Here is a 20454-nt window from a genome sequence, read left to right on the forward strand (position 1 = left end):
TAGCTCCGCACCGCGGCTGAGCGAGGCCCTTTTGCGTACCAGCGTCAGAAGGGGTGGCTGCCACCTCCAGAGTCGCTTGCAGGTGGGGCGGAGTCAACGTGAGGCTTCGCGACGTTTTTACGACAGCGGCTGCCGTGTTTCGCGCCCGCTTGCCCGCCCTCCTCCTCTCTCGAAGGGAGCTACCGGCTGTTGTGTGGCGTCGCTGGTCTGTCGGGGCTGATGGCAGCCTGAGTGTGCGTGAGCGCGTGTGGGAGAAGGTGAGGCGCGGACGCGCGTGGGCGACGAGCAGAGCCAGCCGTGGCCGCCCCGCGCCCACAGCAGCACGCGCGGCCAACCGCGCGCGAGCCGGCGCCCCGGGATCGCGGGGACAAGGGCGGACGCCGCTCCCCGCCCCCAGCGCGTCCCTCGGCTGTCGCGCGCCCACGGGGACCGCCCGGCTCTCCCCTGGATGTCCCCGACGCCCGCGCGGGGCCTCCTGCCGTCGCCGCGTGAGGCGGGCTGGTGCAGCAGCGGCCGGCGAGTGTAGCTCGGGGGCTGCGGCTGCCGCGCGGCCCGGTCTCACTGCTGCCCTCGGCCCCCCACCCCAGCACCCCGGCCTCGGAGGCTGTGACAATGGACTATGACTTTAAAGTGAAGCTGAGCAGCGAACGGGAGCGGGTCGAGGACCTGTTTGAATACGAGGGCTGCAAAGTTGGTCGAGGCACTTACGGGCACGTCTACAAGGCGAAGAGGAAAGATGGGTGAGTGTGGGTGTCGCTGCGGGTGTCCCCGAGGCTGAGAAGCAGGTGGCCCGTCGTGGTCCACACTACCTCTGCCTCTGTCCCGGCCAGTCTGCTTTGGGGAGGAAGTGGTGTCCGTCCCAGGAATCTAAACCCACAAGAAACCCTGCGTTCGAGAGGGAGAAGGACCGTGTGTCTCATGGGCAGTGTACCTTTTTTGTGAATTTCAGCACAGTGCAGTTTTAGTCGTTATAAAATACATGCTTTAAATACATGCCTTTCTTTGGTCGATTTATCGCGGTAACCTTTTGGGGATTAACTCATCCGCCTCTGGAATGACATCCATCCGTCTGGAAGAGAAGCAGAGATATTTTTTTTCCCTTATCAATTGTGAACAGTTGATGACCAAATTTGGATTTGATGGGAGGGGGGGACGAAGAAGAGTGAATGTGGGCCTGGAGAGTTCCATGGAGGATCATCTGCAATGTAAATTCAGCGGTTGCTCTTCAGGTATCATTAGCTGTGAGTTTTTATATAGAACAATGGGGATTTGGTGCAGAGTGGATGGTGTGTGTGGGGGAACAAGTGACAGATAGGGGCTGTGTTGTGCAAGCTCTTTAACCAGAATTTATCAGCTGTCAGTGAACTTTAAGTAATCTTTTAGCTCTAGATAGTTTCCCCTAGAAACAAGAAAGAACCTATGACTGGTAATGCTCTCAATTTTGCTTCTTAACAGTGAATTGAGGCACTCAGTTTTTCTTTGTCAGTAAATGACTGCATTGTAATGTTAACAAAAGGGAAAGTAATTCTTAGTTGGGGAGAAAATATTTATTAATTTCCCGTCTTTCTCTTGTTCAAGTAGGTATTATCTCTCTTGCCTTTGACCCTAGGAAATTATTGGAACAGATTGCTGTCGCTAATTTTTTTGGATTTATTAGAAACAGCTTTCCTTGAGCATCCCTTGTTTGGCTAGTAGCTGGCTCGCTGTTTAGAGACCGACGTTGGAGAGCATAGTCAGAACTGCGTTAGCACTACAGAGTGACGCCGCTGAAGCTGCAGAGTTCTTTTCGAGGGAGCTTATTTGTAAATCCTTCAGTAGTCTGGGTAATGGAGAAGGAAGTGTCTGCTTATTAAACTCTTAGATTTATTAAGCCTTCTTATAATGTATTTTAGTGCTTTTGTGCAGCAGTGAAACCATGCAGATACAGACAGGGGTGGAAAACTTAATGCTCTGGGTGCCGCGTGGCTTTACATGTACTTTCTAGCAGAATGGATAAAGCAGTGAGTGACATCCAGAGCCCTTGTTGATTCTTGTCTAACTAGATTTGTTTGTCAGCATTTTACTAAAGAATTATATTTAAAGAAATCATCTGAATTTGCATCATTAATATTTTTCAAAAGGGTTAAAGCATCTTTCATTTCTCAGTATCACACGGTTTGGAACATGGTCATACAATCTTCACTCCCAAGACATTTGATATTGTGGTACATTTGGCCAATTTGTTGTATTTTTAGGAATGCTAGTGATTTTTATATTTTATTCTTGTGAAAGGAGCCAGTTCTGGTTTAATAAATTGCCAAGTTAAGCTAATAAAATATTCAAATATGCTTGATTGTGGGCTTTTTAAGTATATAATGTATATGGAGGCAGGTACTTTAAATACCTTTTACATCTTGATGGTAGGTTTCATCAGGGCTGTTAATAATTTAAGAAGAAATTACATATCTTAAAAGTAGCTGGTGTTAGTGTGTATTTCTTAATCATTTATCGCAATTGCAAATGAATATTTGCATTTGGTGGAATTTGTTTAAAGCTGTAATCCTTTGGGTTGGTTTTCCAGCAACCTTTAATGATTCTGTTTATTGTGATGAACCTTAGTATTTTTTGTAGTGAATCACATGTCAAGAGTTTTAGAATGAGAACAGCTTTGTTTTCCACGGGGAATACTTTTCCGTTTGGCTTGTTCATAAGGCCAGACTAGTAAAGTGTGCTACGTTATATTTTTGAAGTTTTTGAGCTTATGTCAGTGAAGCATAAGTTTATGCATTTTTTAGACTTGGTATATAATATAATTTGTGGCTGTTTTAATCTTTTATAATAAGATGGTCAAGTCATTTGCTTTTGGTAGAGATTTGCTTCAAGTTAATGCTGTATTCTGCCTCTGAGGTGTCATGGTCCTCAAGGAACCTGGGCAGGCATTAACACTTTGCAGAGGTTCTAGAGCCCTCCAGTAAAATTAATAATGAAGATTACCTTTGCTTGGACATACTTGGGTATTAAAATGAATACATGAAAACATTTCTTTTAGCTGTATAGTAAACAGAATATGAGCAATTAGTAAAATTTAGAATAGAGGAATTAGCTTGTTAAATTATTAAAATTTAGGAAATAACTTTAACATAATGAGTTAGCAACACTACCCTTCTTGTATACCACTTGCCAGATAAAAATCAGCATCCTAAGGAATGCAGGGAATGGGGAAGTAATGGGGAAGTACTTTAAGCATGACTATATACAGAGATAAAGGACCTTTTATAATCCTGCTAATTTCAGATTTTTAATAGAGTTAAAAATAAGTTCATGAAGTACATCTTGAAATTAATACATTCTTTAATGTGCCATAAATGAGATAGCATCTTTCTTTCCTTAATACCAAAAGAGTACTCCTTAGGGGGCAACCGAATATATGTTTGAAAAAATGAATTTTTTTTTTGTTTTTTTGAGACAGGGTTTCTTTGTGTAGCCCTCGTTGTCCTGTAACTAGCTCTTGTAGACCAGACTGGCCTTGAACTCAGAGATCCACCTGCCTGAAATTAAAGGGCGTCACCACCACTGCCTGGCAAAATGGAAGAAATTTAAGACATAAAGTTTGTTTTTAAGATTTTCTCCATATAATCACTGGACATTTATAGAATTTAAAAATTTAATTTGTCCAGAAGTGGTGTTGTGTGCTTGTAATCTCAGCTTTTATGAGGCGAAGGCAGGAAAATTGAGTTTTAGACTAGCTTGGGCTACTGAGCAACACCCTAGGTAAGTTGTGTGAGAGATTTTGTGTGTGTGTGTGAGAGAGAGAGAGAGAGAGAGAGAGAGAGAGAGAGAGAGAGAATGAATTAGAAAAATCAACTTGGAGCAAGAGTTTCCTGGGGGGAAGCACAGAAGTGGTTTATTTTGTTTGTTTTGAGATAAAAGTCTCACTGTGGAGCTTTGACTGTAGACCACAGAACAGGCTAGCCTTGAACTCAAAGATCTTCTTGCCTCTGCTTCTTGGGACTTGGTCCCACCAAAGTATTCTTAATCTGTTATAGTTATGTTCAGAAGGCCAAAGAATATAGGGGAGGTAGGGAAGGGAGAGAGAAGCAGGAAACTTTGGACCATGTTTGTGGAAAACTCAAGAAATTAGTTGATAGAGGTAATGGTACCAGCTAAATTGTTGAATAATTAAGTCCTAGGTCCTGGCTGAAGCACCCTACATTTATTTATTTAATATCGTAAGTACTACCAATCCTATTATGGTCAGTTCACATATGAGGAAACTAAGCCATTAAAAGATAGGCACATTTGTCCTGTGAGTAGCCAAGTCAGTTAGGACTTGAGAACATCTTTGCAATATGTGTATTCTGGAGCCCTTGTGTCCCCGCCCCCCTTGCTTTGTGAACCATGCTGGCTTGGAACTCACAGAGGTTTGCCTGCCTTTGCCTTCTGAGTGCTGGAAGTGATTAAAGGAGTGTGCTGCCACACCTGGCTGCAATGGAGCCCATGCTCTTGACCACTTTGCTTCATATAGTTAAAATGAAGACTCCAGACAGCATCTCTGCCTCCATTGACACCTCAGATACCATGGATCTGCTGGTTCATATAGTCCAAGATGACTTGCAACCACTCTGTGACTCAGGCTGGTCTTGAACTTAACCCTACTTCAGCGTCTTGTGCTTTTTAATTTTATTTTGTATGTATGAATGTGTACCACATAATTGCTTAAAGTTATGGATGGTTGTGAGCCATAATGTGGATGCTGGGAATCAAACCCAGGTCCTGCCTAGTAGTGGTGGCACATGTCTTTAATCCCAGTACTTGGGAGGCAGAGACAGGCGATCTCTGTGAGTTCGAGACCAGCATGATATACAGAGTGAGTTCCAGGACTGGTTCCATAGCTACTAGGAAACCCTGTCTTGGGGGTGATGGCGGGGGAGGGGATATCCAGGTCCTCTGCAAGACCAACAACTTAATTACTGAGCTGTCTCTCCATCCATTGCTTTTCATAAGTTGTCAAAATTAAAGATAAAAAATTGGGCAACTCCCAAAGATGCAACAGCTACACAACATTCATTTTGCCACCTTGACTTTGGGTTAATACCTGTTCCCATGGTTGTCTTGTTGTTGGGGAGCCAGCACAAGGAATCCCCCCCCCCCCCCCCCGTGACAGGGTTTCTCTGTAACTTTGGAGCCTGTCCTGGAACTCTCTCTTAGACCATACTGTCTTTGAACTCACAGAGATTCACCTGCCTCAAGTGCTGGGATTAAAGGTGTGCATCACCACTGCCTGGTGCACAAGAAACTCTTGATTCGGTGTTTATTGTAGTCTTGATTCTTTGGGTATACATTAATAAGTGTTTCTTACAACCTTTTAAAAACATAATGGGAGCCAGGCAGTGGTGGCAGAGGCAGGCAGATCTCTGTGATTTCGAGGCTAGCCTGGTCTACAAAGTAAGTTTCAGGACACTCTCCAAAGCTACACAGAGAAACCCTTTCTCGCTGGAGCAGGGGAGAGTGATGGGAAGGGACAACATAATATTTACATATCTTATATATGTGGCATTGAGTATACATTTATAGTTCCTGTTTTAGGTCATTTTCAGGTTTGATGCTTAGAATCCATGTTTTTCTTTTATTTTCTGTTTGTTTGCTTCTTAGTTGTAGGGTTGGCACATTAATTCAATTGGAAATTGTTCGTGTGAGCTCTTAGTTCGATTGAGTCTTCCAAGATTAGAAAAACTCAATTCACTGAGCTGTCTATTGGGCCTTTCTCTGTGCCACAGTCTGAAGCATTGGAAAGGCAATGGTGGATGAAACATTGCATTATTTGAGGAAGTATCTCCTGGAAAAATAAACTCATCAAAAATTATAGCAATTTTAGGCTCTAAAGCTGCAGAGAAACCCTGTCTCGAAAAACCAAAAAAAGAAAAAAAATTAGCAATTTTAATAAGCACTATAATAATGTTATTGTAATCCAGAGAAAGAAGCTCTGAATTACTTTGGGATTTTTTTGGAAAAACTCTTCAAGATGACAGTATTTGATAGCTGGAAAATGAGAAGAGCTTGCCAGGTCATTCTGAGGAATAGGAAAAATATGCTTTTTATTGTTCCTGCAAAGCCTCATCCATGGGTGGAGGTTTTTCTTTGCCATGCTTTTCTGAGTTATTTTCTTTTCCAGTTTCTTTTGTGCCTTGCTGTGTGTGTAGTAGTTTAAGCCTCATAAATGTTCTCTTCTCCCACTGGCTGTGATAAGGTCTCTGTTTTGTCAGTCAGGCTGTATTTATCTACATGTACCAAACAGCTTGTGTTTGTAGCAGCTTTCCATCAGCACTGTTGACCATGCAGTCCAGGTGGCCTCAGATGCAGGGGTCTGTGTGTGGAGCTACCATGTAGAACTCAGCTTTGCCTGTAGCTCTGGCTAGCGGACAGTTCCACTTTGGCTTGGCCTCACAGAGAGCTGGAGCTAGGGTTCTGTGGAAGCAGCAGTGACTATAGATTGAGGTGGGTGAGAGTCTTTCTCTAGTCGAAGGTTTAGGAAATAGTGGAATTTCTCTGGTTGGCACTCTGATGTGTGGAGAGACAAAAGGTAGGGGTGGGATTTCTCCTATACCGATTTCAACTAGGAAAATAAAAATAATAAAAAATAAACTATTATAGACCATTTGTAAATTATTTTTAGTTATGAATTCTGATTTACAAACATTTGAAATGTGATATGTTTGTTAGTGGGAATATTATATGCCAGATTTGTGAGATTTTTTCCCCTTTGCTTTGCAGTGTCTTTTTATTATTGAATCCAGTTCTGATTGCTTTACTTTTTTTCTGTCCTTAGTTTCTGCTAGAAATTAAATATACTATTACCCTTTCCTTTATACTAGCTGAGATAGATGTTGGCCATCTCATTACTTAGAAGCTACTACAATTCTCTCTGTCACCTCAAGAAGTGTCTGGTATGTCTAGTTGATGGCATTCACTTATTTTTTTTTTAAAGTATTCTTTTTAAAATATTTATTTATTTATTATGTATACAATATTCTCTCTGCATGTATGCCTGAAGGCCAGAAGAGGGCACCAGACCTCATTACAGATGGTTGTGAGCCACCATGTGGTTGCTGGGAATTGAACTCAGGACCTTTGGAAGAGCATTCAATGCTCTTAACCTCTGAGCCATCTCTCCAGCCCCTGATGGCATTCACTTATTGTTGTAATTTATTTTTATTGTTTTTTTAAAGTATATGTATCTGTGTGGTTGAGTATGTAAACGTGAATGCTGGTTCCCTCAGAGATCAGAAGAGGGCATCTGGATTACAGGTGGTTGTGAGCTACCATATGGTGCTGGGAATGAACTGAGTCTTCTGCAGGAGCAGTACTCGCTCTTAGCTGCTGAGCCTTCTCATCTCTCCAGCCCCACTCACCTGCTATTTTAACCTTAATACTTGAAGACTTTTTGGTGTCAATGATTTTTCAGTATTCTTCAAAGCAGTTATCAGAAGTTCCAGACTGGGCCAGAGAGATGGTTGAGCAGGTAAGAGTACTTGCTGTGTAAGCCTGACCTAAGTTCCATAAGTTCCATCTCCAGAACCCATAGAGCCATAGTGGAAGGAAATACCCTGACTACTTAAAGTTGTCCCTTCACATCCACCTGAGGCATGAACGCATGTATGTGTATTCTCTCTCATTCTCTCTCTCTCTCTCTCTCTCTCTCTCTCTCTCTCTCTCTCTCTCTCTCTCTCTCTCTCTCTCTCTCTCTCTCTGTCTGTCTGTCTCCAAATGAGTTCCTAGTGTTGTAAGTTGCCTTGATGTAAGCTATAAAATTCAACCTCCTCACCGTATTATCACTGTGTAGCCATTGACATTGTCCCATTCCAGAGCATTTCATCCATAAAGAAGCTAAGTGCCTATTACCAGTTACTCCATATCTTCTCTTGCAGCTTCTATTGCCTTTCTTGGGGTTAAGTTATAGTGCATTGTGTGAGTATACCACATTTGTCTGTTGGACATTTGAATTATTTCCTCTTTGGGGCTGTTACAAATGATGCTATTATAAACTTTCAGGTATGATTTACTGTGGATGTGTTTTTAATTCTCTTAGGTATAAACCTGGAAATAGAATTTCTGAGTCATCCAAAGCAGCCGAACATTGGTTTTAAAGTATCTGTAGTAACTTGTTTCAGACCAGTGTTTATGTTTTTGTGTGCAAGGCTGTATTAGATTGGCTTAGTCTAGGGCAGTGCACACACCATGGTTTGTCACGGTGACTCAGAAATACTAAATCCATTCAAGTGAAAGTCCATTCATCACCCAACAAAATATAGTTTGCCCTGGATTGGTTTATTATGTAGCTACTTCAGTGTATCTGTACTCACTGTTTGTATGTCCTTTGGGTTTTTCCAGTGAATATTTATGGGTGAGAAGATATAGATTTCTTCTAGGGCAGTAGTTGCTCTCAGCTGCTGGCACATTGCCAAATGTAAATACGTGTGTGCACCTGAAACTCATGCTTGCAAATTGTTAAATGTTGCTGCAATTAAGAACTTGAGGCATATTATAGGAGAGTAGAAATGCAGTGCCTTCTAAAAATAGCACGAGAAGCAAAGGTTGCTGGATTGATACCCTGAGTAGAGCTCTAAGAAACAAAAGCAAAGGCAGACTGTGGAATCCAAGTGTGTTGTTCAAGTTCTTCGAAACCCAGCCGCTGAAAACTTTAGTGCTTTTGAAATACACTTTACAAATGGGTCTACGTGAATAAGGATTGAACCCATACTTCTGAAATTAAGAGAGATAAAACTTATCTCTGAACCAATGTTGGCATGGAATTTGTGGTTTACTAGTTTGGAGAATAACTATGCCTATGTTCCCAAATATTGATTATAAATGCTCTTTTACATTTCAAGGGGGATATGCATAGAGATGAATACTTTGCTTTGGTATGGATCTTGCTCTCGATACAAATTTAAGGTCAATTTTGTTATACTGTGTATATGTATATTTCTGCTCTTAATTAAGGTATTGTGTTTGGGCAGCTTATTTGAAAATATAATGTATAATTAAGAAATATAGGTTAATAGATAATCATCTTTAATAGTCAAGCTTGTAGTCATGTTAGATTTTCTAGATGTACAGATATGTATAGGCATTCTTCAGATCTTTCAATGACCTTCCAAATATGGCATCTAAAATGTTTTAAGAACTTAGGATTTTTCTTTGTTTTTCTTCTTTTCATTTCTTTTCATTTCTTCCTCTCTCCCTTCCTCTCTCCTTCTCCTTCTCCTTCTTCTTCTCCTCCTCTTCCTCCTCCTCCTCCTTCTTTTTTTTTGGTTTTTCGAGACAGGGTTTCTCTGTAGCTTTGGAGCCTGTCCTGGAACTAGCTCTTGTAGACCAGGCTGGCCTCAAACTCACAGAGATCCGCCTGCCCCTGCCTCCCGAGTGCTGGGATTAAAGGCATGCGCCACCACTGCCCAGTTTAGGATTTTTCATGACAATGAGACACATCTGCTCCTGGCAGCACCAATAACTTGAAGAGGAAGATGGGTATTGAAGAGGCTCCTCATGGAGTTTGTTAGCCATTTGGACAAGAAACAAACTGCTTTTGCCTGGACTGCTTGATGAACTGGATATGCAGGACCCGCAGAGAAATAACTGCTGAACTTGCCTAAAGGTGAGACCATCCTTCAGGGTTCCTGCTTTATGAAAGATTCTGCTAGACATTCTGCAGGACAAAGAAAAATGTGACTGACAAACTGCCAATGTAGGTGGAACTGTCTTTGAAATTTCCTGCTTCATGGAAAAGTCTGCTGGATACTATGGGTCTTTGGGCTGAAGATTGGATGCCCCAACAGTACAGAAGAACTTTGGATGACTGTCCAGGCAGTGAGATGTCTCTGTCAATTCTAGAGATTTTTATGTTACTTACAGTGCACCTCCTGTTTACTTAGGTAATAGTATATCCTTCTAGAGTCTTTGATGGAATTGAAGAATTTATAGTTATAGTTTTCCTTAGTTAAAATAAAAGATAAAAAAGATATAAATATTGTAACTGTAATTCTTGCTTGATACCCGTTTTGTTATATGTAATTTTACTTTTTTTTAAAGATTTACTTATTTATTGTGTATTGGTGTGGGATAATTGTATTCTGTCAATCATGTTTTAAATAAACGCTGATTGGCCAGGCAGGAAGTATAGGCGGGAAAACCAGACAGGAAGTAGAAATGATACAATGAGAACAGGAGAATTCTGGGAAGGATGCAGCTGATTCCTCCTAGAATACTGAGAAGCAAGATGTAACTTGCCTGGCTGAAAGGTACTGAGTCATGTGGCTAACGTAGATAAGAACAATGGGTTAATATAAGCTACAAGAACAAATAAGTAGTCTGAGCTAATGGACCAATCAGCTTTATAACTTATAGAGATCTCTGTGTGATTTTCTTTGGAGCTTCCTGGCTGTGGGCTACCGGGCGGGACAGAAACCTCAACAAGCAGGTCCCCTCATGTTACAGTGTATACAGTGTTGGCACCAGATCTCATTGTAGATGGCTGTGAGCCACCATGTGGTTGCTGGGAATTGAACTCAGGACTGTCTAGAAGAACAGCCAGTGCTCTTAACCTCAGAGCCATCTTGCCAGCCCTGTTATACGTAATTTTACTATGTTAAAGTTAAAACCTTCCTTTTTATTTAAACAGAAAAGGGGAGGTGATATGGGATTCCCTTTTGTACTCTGGGAATACCATTGGTTAATACTGCTTTGGACCTATAGCAGGACAGAACTTAGGTGGGAAAAACTAAACTGAATGCTGGGAGAAAGGAGGCAGAGTCAGAGAGGCTGAGCAGCCGGGAACCAACAAGTGGCCTCCATGCAACAAGGAAGTAGGTGAATCTTGGAGGTTTCAGGTCATAGGATGGATACACTTGCAAATGCTTGTTTTCTTTGGGGTGGCTTCACCTAGTGGTTTAAATATGACTCTGTTCCCAAAAATTGAATTTCTACCTGATTCCAAGGAATACGTCAAACACAGAGCCAGATACATTTTGCTCACTGACAGTTATTTTAAGTGTAAAATTATATCAGTTAATTATTTGGCATTTCATTTTGGTTTCTCTTTGGCACTAGTTCTTTCTGTAAATTTGATTCCTATAATGTATTTGGCAGCTAATTAAAGGATATCAATTATGCCCGAGTTCTATTCATGTGTCAGATACAGGTGATTCATTGTTGAACAGCCGGTGATTTAACTCTTTAGGAAACTTAGAGATAATTACACTAGGGTAAGACCGCAAAATAGTAAACCTACAGGTTGCCATAGATGTACCCAATCTACTCTTGAGGGACTCAGGGTGACATTTCAGATATAGCTTCCTGGGAGGTAATTAGAAGTTATGCTAATGAGTGTGCAGTGGCTACTGGAGTAGACAGGTGGCATCAGCTGTGGATGGGCAGTGACTGTTTGGGATTAGGGATCGGAAAAGTTATAGTGTAGCTAGACAGATGGCATCAGTTGTAGCCCCAGAATTATATCTTCCCCTTATTCCCTCTTCTTCTGGTTTCTCTCTTTCTAGCTAACCCTTTCCTCTCTTATTTTCTCTATGCTTCTTTGGGAGGCATGGAGAGTTAGAGATAGTGTTTCTCTGTAGACTTGTTCTGTAGACTGGGCTGACCTCAAACTCATAGATATCTGCTGGCTCTGCCTCCTGAGTTCTGGGATTAAAGCCCACCTCCTCTTTGCTTTCTGACAAGGTCTTGCCACATAGCCCAGGCTGGCCTTAGTCTCTCAGTCCTCCAAAGTATCCCAGTCATCAGCCTCAGTGTCCCAAGAACTGGGATTATAGGACTGTGCCACGATGCTGCTCCACTCAGAATTTTTTCACATGGGGGGACTGCAGTCTGCTTCTAAGGGAGCACAGTAATATGTACTAGTGTACTAGTCAAGTAGTTGTTACTGCTTTTTTTCTTTTTCTTTTTTTAAAATTAAATATTTATTTATTATGTATACAATATTCTGTCTGCGTGTATTCCTGCAGGCCAGAAGAGGGCACCAGACCTTATTACAGATGGTTGTGAGCCACCATGTGGTTGCTGGGAACTGAACTCAGGATCTTTGGAAGAACAGGCAATGCTCTTAACCGCTGAGCCATCTCTCAAGCCCGCTTTTTTTTTTTTTAAGGTAATTTTGGGATCTCGTGAGTTATGAGGGAGAAAGCTAAAGCTCCTACCTTTGGAGCCACTAAATAGCCTGTGCAAAGGTATGAAGGAAAGCCTTAGTGAAGTGAAGCAGTGGATGGAATCCCAATGCCAGTCTTACAGAGGAGTGAGGGGTGGGAAGATGGGCATTCAAAAAAAAAGTTGGAGATGCTGGAGAGATGGCACCTCTTCCAGAGAACAGACAGTGTTTTAATTTCCAGCACTCAGCATGGCAACTCACAAATGTCTGTAATTCAGCAAGTTTCAGTGATCTGACTCCCCCCCACAGACATAGGTGCAGGCCTAACACCAGTGCACATAAGATTAAAATAAATGAATTGTTTTTTTTCTCTGTTGTTGTTGTTGGAGACATAAGTGTGTTTTTGAAAATTATGTTCTGTGAGAATCTGGATAGCCCGGAGATCTAGGATAGAGCCAAACAGGACCAGAACTGCCCCCCCCCAAAAAAAAAGTCAATGAAATTTCTATTCATTCTCTGCTATATTCGTAGACCAGAGCCTAGCATAATTGTCACCAGAGAGGCTTAATCCAGCAACTGACAGCAGATACAGAGAGCCATAGCCAAACATTAGGTAAAGCTCAAGGAATCCTGCTGAGGAGGGGAGGAGGGATTGTAAGAGCCAGAGGGGGTCAAGGGCACCACAATAAAATGGCCCATAGATTCAACTAACCTGGGTTCATAGAGACTTACAGAGACTGAACCGACAATCAGGGAGCCTGTGTGGGTCTGTTCTAGGCTCTCTGCATATATGTTATGGTTGTGAGCTTGATGTTCTTGTGGAACTCCTAACTGGGAGCCAGGATTGTTTTGTACTCCTTTGTCTGCTTTTAGGGTCCTTTTCCTCCTACTGGATTGCCTCATTCAGCCTAAAATGGAGGGGATATGCCTATATTTATTATAGCTTGATATGCTGTGTTTGGTTGATATCCCAGGAGGCTTGTTCTTTTCTGAAGAGAAAGGAGGAGGAGTTGGATCTAGGGGAGAGATGAGGGAGGGAATGTTAATCAGACTCTGGGATGACATGGTCTTTTCCTCTTAATGTTCCTGTTAATTTCTCTGTGTTTCTTTCTTGCCTCAGTGGGAATATTTAAGCAGTGAAGAGAAAGAAAATGAGGTAAAAATGGTTGTGAGGAACTGAGCGTGAAAGAGACTGTATGTGGTGCCAGTTCTCCGGACCCACTAAGAAGACTGTTCACCTGAGGGTTAAGTAGGAAGCTAATTGTGCAGAAACCTCAGTACACATAAGGGGATTTTTGTGACTTTGATGAGACCCATGGTGGGTCATGATTTTACAAAGAAGGGAAGGTTCTGGAAGGGTCTGTATGACTTAGGCTGGCATGTGAATTGGGTTAGTAAAATGATAAAACTGTCAAGCAGAGAGGAGAAAAAGGAAGGAGGTAAAAGGTCCTGCTTGGGTTACTCAGCAGATATGGAAAGATTTGTGAGTAGCTGGAGTTCCTAGGGGTAAACTGACAGAAAGTCCAATGCTGTGCTTCTGGGCTTCTGGGAGAGCAAGAGATACTTACGATCCACACTGTCTCCTGCTGACGAGGAAGATCTGCAGTCACAAACTGGCCCTCTTACTCCCCCAATGGGGTGGTCAAGGTTTGTGCAGGTATATACTGTTCAGGTAGGGAGTTATTGGTCCTCTACTAAGGCATAGAGCATATAGGCTTGGGTGGATACGGAAGCAGGTGCACCTTGGTCTCAGGTGCTCCCAGGAGCATTATGTGTACTAGAAGACAGATACGGTGCTCGAGCAGTATGCAGGTGAAAATGATTGCACGTCCTAAGAATGGAAAGGGGGGAGTGGACTATGTACATTTCTTGCCTGCAAGAAGTATACGAGGAGTGAAAATTGCTTCCCCAGGTCAGCAGCCAGGTGTGGTCCTAGAGAGGCGTTAGGGTGCTGGGTATTATGCCAGTTTGTGTCTTCATACCACAGGGAGTTAGACTCAGGGAGTTTACTCTAGTGGCAGGTACAGTAGAAGAGAACATGGCTCCATTTCCTCCTAGGTTCTAGGCCAGGCCATGTAGGGGCCAGGCCATGTAGGAGCCCAGCCAGCCTTAGGAGCCTATTCAGTGTGGAGAGAGGTACAGTGGCCAGAGGTCAGAGTGCCAAGAATAAGGGACTGTTGGTGTGAAATAGCGGCCCAATATGTAGGATAAGATAATGTCATCTCACCAAGGTCCAGGAGACATTGTTCCCACACGAACTAAAGGAAGAGATACTAGTGCAGACTATTTCTTCCAGGCATGAGATCTGCCGTTGCAGTCTTGAAATCAGAGCCTGCACAAGACCTTTCCCTTGAGGAAGGGGTCAGGGAACTCATGAGACTCTCCCCTCCCTGAGTAGCTATAAATTACAGTTGCTGTGGGTGCCACTACAGTAGTACATGCCTTTAATTCCATCCATTCAACAGGCAGAGGCCAGCCTAGTTTACATAGTGAGTTCAGGACAACCACGGCTACATAGAGATACCCTGTCTCAAAAAAGCAAACTAACCAAACCTAGTCAGAACAATTACTGGGGGAAGTACTTGTGTTGGTGGTGTAGTTGCATGTAAGTTGCTCATGCTCCTGTAAGTAACCCCAGTTAAACTCATTTGTTTGCCTTGCTGAACTTGGGTGGAATTATTTCTTTTGTCCATTATCTTTGGTGAATAGAAACTTCCCAGGATGTTGACCAATGGAATCAAATCGAAGACCCAGATATTAATCCACAAACCTATGAACACCTGATTTTTGACAAAGGAGCTAAAAGTATACAATGGAAGAAAGAGGGCATCTTTAACAAATGGTGCTGGCATAACTGGATGTCAACCTGTAGAAGAATGAAAGTAGACCCATTTCTATCACCATGCACAAAACTCAAGTCCAAATGGATTAAAGACCTCAATATTAATCTGACCACACTGAATCGGATAGAAGAGAAAGTGGGAAGTAGTCTACAACACATGGGCACAGGAGACCACTTCCTACGTAGAACCCCAGTAGCACAGACAATAAGAGCAACAATGAATAAATGGGACCTCCTGAAACTGAGAAGCTTCTGTAAAGCAAAGGACACTGTCATTAAGACAAAAAGGCAACCTACTGACTGGGAGATCTTCACCAACTCCACATCAGACAATGGTCTGAGCTCCAAATATATAAAGAACTCAAGAAACTAGACTTTAAAATGCTAATTAACCCAATTAAAAAATGGGGCACTGAACTCAACAGAGAATTCTCAACAGAAGTTCAAATGGCCAAAAGACACTTAAGGTCATGCTCAACCTCCTTAGCGATTAGGGAAATGCAAATCAAAACAACTCTAAGATACCATCTTACACCTGTCAGAATGGCTAAAATAAAAAACACCAATGATAGCCTATGCTGGAGAGGATGTGGAGTAAGGGAAACACTCATCCGTTGTTGGTGGGAATGCAAACTTGTGCAACCACTTTGGAAAGCAGTGTGGCGGTTTCTCAGGAAACTTGGAGTCAACCTACCTCAGGACCCAGCAGTTCCACTCTTGGGAATATACCCAAGACATGCCCAATCATACTACAAAAGCATTTGTTCAACTATGTTCATAGCAGCACTATTTGTAATAGCCAGAACCTGGAAACAACCTAGGTGCCCCTCAATAGAAGAATGGATAAAGAAGGTGTGGCACACTTTAGAGTTCTACTCAGCGGTAAAAAACAATGACATCTTGAATTCTGCACGCAAATGGATGGAAATAGAAAACACTTTACTGAGTGAGGTAACCCAGACCCAAAAAGAGGAATATGGTATGTACTCACTCATAAGTGAATTCTAGCCATAAATAAAGGACATAGAGCCTATAATTTGTGATCATAGAGAAGCTAAATAAGGAGGTGTACCCAAAGAAGAATATATTGTTATCATCCTGGATATTGGAAATTGACAAAATTGCCAGGCAGGGGTTGGGAGCACGGGGGTGGGGGTGAGGTGGGGATAAGGGGAGATGGGGGGAGAGAAGGGAGAAGGCGAGGATGGGGAGAGCTTGAGGGAATGGGATGTTGGGATGGAGGAGGGGTGGATGTGGGAGCAGGGAAGTATATATCTTAATTACGGGAGCCATTTTAGGGTTGGCAAGACACTTGTCTCTACAGGGGTTCCCAGGTGTCCAAGGAGATGTCCCCAGCTTGTTCCTTGGGCAGCAGAGGAAGGGGTGCCTGAACTGGCCTTGTCCTATAGCCACACTGATGATTATCTTGCATATTACCATAGAACCTTCATCTGGTGATGGATAGAGGTAGAGACAGAGACCCACATTGGAACACTGGACTGAGCTCCCAAGGTCCTAATGAGGAGCAGAAGGAGGGAGAACATGAGCAAGGAAGTCAGGACCGCGAGGGGTGCTTTCACCCACTGAGACGGTGGGACAGATCTAATGGGAGATCACCAAGGCCATTTTGGAATGGGACTGATGGACGGTGGAGGCTGACTGAGAAGCCAAGGACAATGGCTCTGGGCTTTGATTCTACTGCATGGATGGGCTCTGTGGGAGCCTTGTCAGTTTGGATGCTCACCTTCCTGGACCTGGGGGGAATTGGGAGGACCTTGGACTTCCCATAGTGTAGAGAACCCTGACTGCTCTTTGGCCTGGAGAGGGAGGGAGTGGGGGTGTAGGTGGAGGGTAGGGAAGAGAAGTGGAAGGAGGGGAGGAGATGGAAATTTTTAATTAAAAAAAAAAAGAAACTGGGAAATAAAATATTTTAAATCATAAAATCTGAAAAGAATGCTAAACTTCAAAATTTAGAAATTTGTTATATAAAAGGGTAAAAAAGATGCTTTCAGGTGACTTCAGATCAACTACTGAGATAAACCAGTCAGAGTTACAGCAAAAGAGATTCTGGCTTTTGCTGGCAGTGTCTATCTAAATATGAGGGTGCTTTGGGACCTGGCGCCCCTGAAGAAGAAGGGGTGGCTCAAGCTAAGCTTGGTAACCATCTGTCAGGCTGTTGAAACTGACACTGAGCTGCTCCCCAATGTAGCTGGTCTCCCAGTCCCTGTTTCATTCTAAGCAGTTCTAAATCCCTGGAGAAACAGCAAATTCAATCAGAAATGGCAAAGTTAATCAGCTACTCTTATTCTTGTCCTAAGATTTTTGCTCATCTGGTGTGTGTCTGGATACTCATGTCTTTGGCCAGCTTATCTATCCACTATCTCTCCGGGCCCCTTCCTTTAACCTTCTGATAGGGAGTTTCCATGTGCCCTTCCCATCCTTTTTTGTTGTTTTTTTCATTGGTTTTGGTTGTATTAATGTACTTTTTTTAAAAAAAAAATCTTCTTTTTAAAAAAACATTCATTTATTTATTCTGCATACAATATATGCCTGCAGGCCAGAAGAGGGCACCAGACCTCATTACAGATGGTTGTGAGCCACCATGTGGTTGTCGGGAATTGAACTCAGCACCTTTGGAAGAGCAGGCAATGCTCTTAACCTCTGAGCCATCTCTCCAGCCCCTAATGTACTTTTTTTTTTTTAAACCCAGAATAAAGCTAGTTCTTACAAAGTGGTTGGAAAAAAAAAAAACAGAAACTTTTCAGGAAAAGTCATACAGTACATAGTTAGCTCTGAATTCAGAGCCAAACAATGGAAAGAAAGGATAGTTTTGGTTGTTACTGAAGGAAGCTAAACTTGTAGATTCCTCTCATATATGTATATTTATTACATACTATTTAAAACCAACCTAGCTTTTCAAATAGAATAGCCTTTAAATTCTGCTATTGGACTTCTCTCCAACCAACTACTGCTCAGTCATCTCTGTAACTGTTTGCAGATAAGTACTTTTGTAGTTGGGAGGATGCAGGAAGTACTTCCAACAGTCCTTCAAATCTTGAAGTACAGATTCAAATTTTTTTAAAATTACATTTTCTTTTGTGAGTTGTGTGTATGGGAGTAACTTGTGTGGTCCTACCTACTCAATTTTATAATAAAATATCAGGAACCTTCATTATATCTAGAACCAATTGGACCTTAACGAGCTATAAATATAGAATAAGCACAAGAAGTTCTGCCAAACCTGTAGGTAGATGATTTGCCTTGGAACACTGATGAGCCCAGACCTGTGATGTATGCTATTTTACATTTATTACTTTAGTTGTTTATATGTCTACTTGAGTTTCTCTATGAGGGCAGAGATTGCCCGTTGCAGCAACAGTCATCTCCTGGGAGCTAGTCTGTCCCCTCAGGGGACTTATTTGGACCATGTTGTGGAACCAAACTGAGAAAAAGATAAAAAGAGACCACACTTTTGCTTAGCCACTTAGTAGTGCATGTCTCTTGCCCTTTGTCCCAGTTTTAAATTAAGTCCAAAGCCTGTCTCTTTATTCTAAAGAAGGACTTGGGGTTATTTGATCTTTCTACCTCAGCATGGCAGCATGGCTGCATTCATTCAATCTCTTCTCTTTGTTTCTCTCCATTACTTATTATTTTAATTAGTATGTTGGGACAGGTGATCAACCTGAGCCTGTAGGGCTGCTGGAGCTGGGGCTTTCCTCCTTAAAACCTGGTTCCACTGATTTAAAAGGGATTTGGATTATAGCAATTTTAATTGATATGAGCATTTATAATCCACTTTGGTATCATATGCATAATATAAAAAGATACATACATGTGGGTAACACGTAAACGTTGTATATTAGTTACTTTCCTGTTGCTTAAATAGACTGCCAAAAGCATCTTAAGAGAGAAAGGAAGTGTTTGTTTAGTTTGAGGTTACAGATCGTCATGGCAGGGAAGTAGAGTAGCAGGAGCAGCTGATAGTGTCTTCAGTATCAGTAAGAGTAAGAAATCACCTAGATAATACCTCAGCTAAGGTCTGCTGTTGTATGTTGTGTTACAGAGCTTACTTCCACGAAGGATCCATTACTATTGCCTTGATGAAGATGGGAATCACCTTTGGTATGACCAACAGAGATTTGCCATTCATAAAAACCACTTTATAGTTGAGTTTGGCTCCCTGGAAAACAGGTCCATTACAAAAGGAACTGTGTAGCTCCCAAAGGGAAAATGTGTGCACTACGTCCGGTGTGTGCTTTGCAATCATTCCCAAGGTTCTGTTAGTGAATTTTATTGTGAGGCTGTAAAAAGGTAGAAATTCACCTGAGTATGTCTAAGATTGGAGATAATCACCACCATGGAATATAAGTGGCTTTATAAAACAAGAGAAGGAGACTAGAACACAAAGACAACTTCTGCTTTTTTCCTATAAAGCTTTGTGATGTCTGAAAGACTGCTAGCCAGAAGCTATGACCAGTTGTAAACCCTGGAAGCTCAGAAGTGTGAACTAAACCACAATCCTCTGGAACTTTGTCCTAAGCTAAACTTCAGTCTTCATCAAGTTTCCCAGGCTCCAGTATCCTACTGTGTAACACAGAACCGAGTAATACTGGTGATACAGACATTAAACTAACAGCACGCATTTTTGGTAGACAGTATTTGGCCAGGCCTCCTTCTTTGCTTAGAGTCCATAATTGAAGGTAACATTTCTAATGTGACTACCTTGTACTAACTCTTAATTGGGTTGCGCTGAGCCCCAGAAAGTCCTGATTTTTAGACTACAGGGGTTCAAGGCCCTCTGTATACTTATAAGACTCTCTACATACTCGATAAATAAATAGTAGTCTCAGAATTCAGAATTCCCTTTGTTCTCTCCACTTTTCTTGAATTGTCAGGGCCCATAGGCCCCAACATAGAAACTATTTTTCCCTAACTTGACCGGTATGGAGGTGCGAGAAATAATGAGACACAGTTCACACAGCCATATCAGAAGGGCATCTCAGGCTTCCTTCATTCCTGAAGATCTACCCGTGTTTATTATACAAAACACCTTTTATCCCCCAGGTAAACCAAGGTAGATACTCATTAATATTCTCTTTCGGGGTCGGGGGAACACCTGCAACTTAAGTCACCAGCTTTGGAAATAAACACCTCTCCCCAAGCGATCTACATTTTTAACAAAGGAGAAAGAGCCATACTTCCTGGCCTTTGTTAGGTGACTATCTTGCTTGTTTGTCAGGATTGCAGCTGCCTAGTAGCCAGTGAGCCTGCCTGTAAATATTTTGTATGAAATATGGGCCCACATTGAATATTATAGTTGTAATGGTTGTTCTGTCTCTTTAAGAGACAAGCCACGCCCACACCCTCCCCCATCCGCTGAGGCAGGCTGATCTTCAGCTTCTGGCCTGAGTTCGCTCTCTTTTCGGTCTTCCTCTCTGAGAGGCAGCTTAGCTTCTGCCTCTCTCCCCACTTCTCTGCTTCC

The 20454-nt window shown here is 42.3% G+C and overlaps 1 protein-coding gene across 6 annotated transcripts in view; it reads left to right on the plus strand.

Annotated features, from left to right (window-relative positions):
* The first annotated feature begins 255 nt into the window (after positions 1-255).
* Positions 256-20454, plus strand: part of Cdk8 (cyclin dependent kinase 8) — a 66627-nt gene continuing 46428 nt past the window's right edge. For 2 of the 6 annotated variants that reach the window (XM_038345009.1, XM_038345010.1), the window contains exon 1: positions 256-740. In XM_038345009.1, coding sequence (XP_038200937.1) covers positions 613-740 — 128 coding nt within the window. In that variant the 5' untranslated portion in view covers positions 256-612. Of the gene's footprint in view, positions 741-9496; positions 9505-19075; positions 19095-20454 lie in introns of those variants that run through there. The other 4 variants (XM_038345008.1, XM_038345007.1, XM_038345011.1 and 1 more) reach the window with 4 other exon arrangements.

The sequence above is a fragment of the Arvicola amphibius genome, chromosome 10 (genome assembly GCF_903992535.2).
Source record: "Arvicola amphibius chromosome 10, mArvAmp1.2, whole genome shotgun sequence".
Lineage (NCBI taxonomy): Eukaryota > Metazoa > Chordata > Mammalia > Rodentia > Cricetidae > Arvicola > Arvicola amphibius.